Source organism: Diplotaxodon limnothrissa, linkage group LG6 (genome assembly GCF_057381915.1).
Source record: "Diplotaxodon limnothrissa isolate DT_005_m linkage group LG6, D_limnothrissa_male_GT1.1, whole genome shotgun sequence".
Classification (NCBI taxonomy): domain Eukaryota; kingdom Metazoa; phylum Chordata; class Actinopteri; order Cichliformes; family Cichlidae; genus Diplotaxodon; species Diplotaxodon limnothrissa.
The window spans coordinates 30,820,354-30,826,253 of NC_140601.1; the positions used below are offsets into that span (position 1 = coordinate 30,820,354).

Below are 5,900 nucleotides of genomic sequence, written 5' to 3' on the forward strand. Positions count from 1 at the left end.
CCTTGCACCTTTTCCATTTGACTGAGCACTGAGTTTCATGATGGTGTGTGATGTCAAAACAGTTTTCTCTGTTATTGCTGTGAACAAAATACAAAACGTGGGTTCCCACATGCCTCCATTGGCACGTCAACAAAAAGGTGAAAAGAAAACAAAAACAGTGCTGACATAACAATATATTAATCTTTAATTTTTACATCATTATTGTAAAAAATATATATAAATATGTAAGATTGGGGCCTTTTTATTTGAATTTGAATATGTTTTCTCTTCCCCCTGTGTGTACGTTATGTCTGTGTACACTATCCTCCTCCCACAGTTTGTAGACATCCATGCAAGCCAAATAGTAATTATAAATTGGCCAAGCATGTGAGAATGCATGTGTGTGTGTGTGTGTATCTGTGTTAGCCTGTCTAACCAAGCACTGCCTAACATAGTTAAGGCTATAGGCATGCCTATAGCTAGGATAAACCCAGCCTGCCTGTGAAACACTAAGAACAATGACTGAAATAAAATTAAACCTTGAAGTTATGGGATATCTCCAAGTGGCCAAAACAATCGAATGAGCTTTCACACAGTGAAAGCCAGCAGCCTCAAGCAATTAATCATCTGCACATTTATTGTATTTTTGTGTCAAACTTTGGTGGCATAAAAATTGCTACTGTCCAAAAAATAGGTATAGTTTTGAATCTTCAGGCACGTTATTATGCATTATATTTAATACAGAACCATTATTCTATGTGGTTGATATGACATTGCGAGAGAGAATAGTTATTCTTGTAAAGTGTCAGATTTATGTTGTCACTGGTCTTTGTTCTGTCAAGGGGCACTCTCATCTTTGCTCAAACAAGAAGGCTATTGTGAAAATGACAGCAAGAGCACGACAGATATATATCTGTGAGTTGAATTAAATATTCCAGTCAGAAAAAGAGCATGGTAAAAAATCATTTTGGGTAAAAAAACTGAACAGCAAAATGTATTTGTGTACAAGAGAATGTTGGTAAAGGTTTAACTCCACAGAATGTTGTATAACATAACAAAGCCTTGAGCAAGTCTGTGAGAGAGGCAGGAAGCTAATAACAGTGAGCAGACAGAAGAGAGGCTGAGCACCCATGATGTCATTGACTGTGCTTGTCGGTACTCTCTCCCCCTCCCATTGCCTCCCATTTCTCCTTGCCTCTCTGCATCCTTCCATCCTTTACGTAACTGTCAGACAGCCTGGGAGTGGCAGGAAGGAGGAGAGGCAGAAGCGGAGAAAGAAGGAGGAGAGGCAGAAGCGGAGAAAGAGATCAAGCAGCTGTTAGCAATTCCGGATTTGGCTAACTATCCACACGGCATCCTTCCATTTAGCAGGTACATCTTATATTTTTGTGATTTAGTGCTTTACTGTTGTATCATTTAGTACCTGCAGTGCTGCAGTGAGAGGGCAGTAGAAATAATCTTGAAAAAAAATATATGGAAAGATTACATGTAATAATAGTTTGATGTATATTTTTACACCCACCAGCACTGGTAATTATTATTATTATAATTATTATTTTTTAGGATTATTCGTAAACTGAGATGACGCCATACTAAAATGCATTAGTTTTAAAGTGTTCATTGAAACATTTTCTGTGCTATTTGTTTTTATGGTTATTTTTATATGCAGTGAATATTTAATATAAATTTCATATCAGTGTAGCTCGATCAAAAGCCACATTTGGTAACACTTAACTCATGAATAAGTAAGTGTCAGTGAGTGTGATGGAGAGACGGGGCAGAAGAGAAGGAGAAGGAATGTGTTTGTTCATTCACTATAGACTGAACAGCAGAGAAGCCATTTGGAAATTGAGTTGATTGAATTAAATGGGCTTGAGCGCAGTTTTAGACACACTAGCATAATGATGGATACACAGTAAAAGTGTGTGTGTAAGACAGAGAGAAAATTAGATGCACTATCTTGGCAGCTATGTCTTGGCAGGCCAGCAGCCAGTTAACCTATAGTTATTACTTTAATTTTTTTTTACAAAATGTCTTCACAAAGGATATTTTATCCAAGCTATTTAAGGGCCTTTTTTTAGATTATTCTTTTAATCAGGAGAACAAAGTGTTACAATCTTTTGTATTTGAATTGACTAAAAACTGCATGTGTTCATCTGTCAGCATGGCCGAGGGTTCGGTGTCTCTAGAAGAGGTCAAGACTTCCTTCCAGAAGTTTGCAGTCCACGGAGACACAAAAGCTACAGGGAAGGAGATGAACGGCAAGAATTTTGCAAAGCTCTGCAAAGACTGTAACATCACTGATGGGAAGAATGTGACTACCACAGACGTGGACATCGTTTTTAGCAAAGTCAAGTAAGATTTCATTTTGACTTTGCACAGCAAAAACATAATGGTTTGAATGTATGTCACAATGTGGTTATTGGTTTTCAGTAACTGAACAGTCAATTTTTAGTTAGTGACTCTCTGTTGTTTTGGGACTACCTTACAGAATAAACTTCATGATTCATGTAAATGCAAAGGGTTTAAGACATCTCATAATCACATTATAGCATTGTAGCATCTACTCATTGCTTGTCCCTTGACAGTATACACTGCTCAAAAAGAAAGGAACACTTTGAAAATGCATCAAATTTCACATCATTGTGTAAATGATCAACCTACAGAGGACTGAATTCAAAGACACCATGAAAGTCAAGGTAAAAAATATGATGTAGTAGTTGAGTCCATTTTGCAAGTTCATTGCAGCAATTATTGTAAGAATGGTACTCAGTAGTTTATTTGTCCCCCATGTGCTTGTATGCACATCTAACAATGTTGGGCTATACTCCTAATGAAACAACAAATGGTATCCTTGGGAAATATGCTACCAGATCTGGACCAAGGCGTCACTGAGCTCTTGGACAGTGTGAGGTCCAACCAGAGAGCATTGGCTGGACAGAAACGTAATGTCCCAGAGGTGTTCTATTGGATGTAAGTCAGGAGAGTGTGAGGTCCAGCCAGTAGTATTGATTCCTTCATCCTCCAGGAACTGCCTGCATACCTTCGCCACATGAGACCGAGCATTGTGTGTGACAGTGGGTCCAAAGATTTCACCTCGATACCTAGTGGCAGTCAGGGTGCTGTTGCCTAGTCTGTCGAGGTCAAGGTGAAGTTTATTTATATAGCACATTTCCAACAGTTCATGCTGCACAAGGTGCTTTAAAAACTAAAATGTAACTAAAATAAGTAAAATGCATGACAATGATGCAATAAAATATGAAAGAAGAGGAATAAAACAGTAAGACATTAAATGCAACTAAAACAACTACAGCTAAGGTGGTTAAAAAAAATAAAATAATATATGGGTCAACGTGAGCTAAAAGCCAGTCATTAAAAATGGGTCTTTAAAGATTTAAAATGTTCCATTGTTTCTGGATATCTTATATTTAGAGGCAGACTATTACAAAGTGTGCGACGTGCCACAGAGAAGGCTCTGTTGCCATGAGATTTATGTGTAGACTGTTGGATAACATTAGTTTTGAATTGGACTTCATGTTTCTTTCTGGACCATAAATAAATAGGAACTTAGATAGGTAAGAGGTAGCTTGGCCGTTAAGTGATTTTAAAGCAAAAAGTATGATTTTAAATTGGATCCTGTAAGGAACAGGAAGCCACCAGCATGAAGAGGCCAACACTGGGGTTATATGCTCGAGGTCTTTGCGTCACATCCGTAGATCAGACAATCACTGATCCTCCACTAAAGCAATCATGCTGAGTGATGTTAATTCAATTCAGTTTTAAATAACGCTAAATCACAACAGAATGTTGCCTTAAGGCAAGTTTTATATTGTAAGGTAGAGATCCTACAATACTACAGAGAAAACCCCAACAAATGACCACCTCTGAGCAAATACTTGCCAACAAAGGGAAGGTGTGCACGGGGTGCCTGCCAATCCTGGTATTGTACTGGAAAAATACCAATTAGGCTCTAAGGTGACAGACAGTGCACACAGGGGCCACTAGAGGATGTTGTTTCCTCTCATGGTTCCTCTTCAATCTCATGAAGACTATTTCTGATTGTTTGATCAGACAGGCAGGTATTAATGTGTGATCCTGGAGGAGTTGGAGTACCTGTGGAATCTCTGTAGGATCTAGATATCACCTCATGCTACCAGTAGTAACCCTGACCTTAGTCAAATGGAAAACTAGTGAAACAAAACTCAAAAAAAGATGACGAGAGAAAAAATGTCAGAGGTGTCCACCTGAAAAGCCATTCCAGTTTTGTGGGTTGTGTCATTGTTACCCAGCTAGTGCACCTGTTGTTAATTTCATCAACACCAGAGCAGCTGAAACTAATTAACAACAACCTCTGCTGCTTAACTGACCAGATTAATATCCCTGATTAAAAGGTTTTCTGTTCATTATTTTGAGCAGTGTATATTATATTATTCATTTTGTTATTTCTCTCAAAATATAGTTGGCAACACTCTGTGTTTCCTCAGGGCAAAGTCAGCTCGTGTAATCACATTTGAGCAGTTTAACCAGGCCCTGACAGAGTTGGCTCCCAAACGTTTTAAAGGCAAGAACAAGGAAGAGTCACTTCAGCAGCTTTATGGTCTCGTTGTTGGTAAAGAACCTGCCAACATTGGTGTTACTGTGAGTATTAAGTCATAATAAACTCAAAATTTGCTGCTTAGAAGTCGGCAGCAACCAGCTACTACACTTATGCATCCCTTTAAACTTATATATGTAGTAGTAGTTTGACCCTCAACCATACAATTAAATTTAAACTGTAAAACAGATCATCTTAGGTAAAATTTGTTTAAGTGAGATTAATGTATTAACATGTTTTGTTCTCTTGTGTTGCACTTCCTATTACAGCTTGGTAATACAGTGGTAACAGTAGGGTAGCAAGGTGGAAACAAGACTGTAATAATGTGGTAATTTCTACCTTATTACAACTCAATCATCATAGTAATAACCACTTAAATTCCAAGTAATATCATGATAGCAGCAGTGGTTACATGTATTACACTGAAATTTATGTAATTGGATAATAAGTGCCCAAAAACTAGGGGCAAGATTGTGGAAATACACCTCAGTTATAAGGTGATAATGATGCTACCATGATATTACAAGGATAGTAATTGGTTATTACCTTGGTAATTGAGTAGTGATAATGTAGAAATGACCACATTATTATGTTCTTGTTTCCACCTTGTCACCCCACTGTTATCACTTTATTACTGAGCTGGAATAGAAAGTGCTACTTGTTTTTGATGACCAAATCTTTGTGTAACTGTTTAGGTCACAAATCAGAAAAAATAGTTGACTGTCAGTGTGTTATTTTGGATCTAAAACTGGATTACCAAAGAAACTCTAGATACAAATCATTGCATCTTGAAAAAGACACTACAATACAGAGTTTTTGTTTTACTGGGTTAAAAGGGGAAAAAATTAAAAAAAAAGTTTATTATATCAGTATTCTGTCTTCCATTTTTTTAGAAAGCTACCAAGGCAGCAGCAGTGGACAGATTGACTGACACCTCCAAGTACACTGGTTCACACAAGGAGCGGTTTGATGACACAGGAAAAGGCAAAGGAAAGGCTGGGCGTGAAGACATCCCAGACACCAGTGGTTATGTGGCAGCTTACAAGGGCAGCGGCACTTACGAAGACAAAGTGAAAGAGGCATAACACTGCTAGCCATTATTATGTTTCACCAATAACTTAGATAGGGGTACTAAACAGAAGTTAATGCCTGTTTTATTTAGTTAAACAAAACAAAGTGGGAATTTCATGATGTATACAGCATGTACAAGTAAAAGTGTTCTGTGTATTTTCTGCTGGAACCAAAAAAGAAACTACATGCTTCATATTGTTACTCTGCTTTGCTATACACTGTGCCTTACTAAACATATAGCCGTTAGTGTGAATAC

The 5,900-nt window shown here is 37.7% G+C and overlaps 1 protein-coding gene across 1 annotated transcript; it reads left to right on the top strand.

Annotated features, from left to right (window-relative positions):
* Window positions 1–2,143: 2,143 nt before the first annotated feature.
* tppp2 (tubulin polymerization-promoting protein family member 2) lies at window positions 2,144–5,658 on the top strand. Its single transcript, XM_085356151.1, has 3 exons — window positions 2,144–2,334; window positions 4,464–4,617; window positions 5,467–5,658. The coding sequence occupies exons 1-3, from the start codon at window positions 2,144–2,146 to the stop codon at window positions 5,656–5,658; spliced, it is 537 nt and encodes a 178-aa protein (XP_085212277.1).
* The last annotated feature ends 242 nt before the right edge of the window (window positions 5,659–5,900 follow it).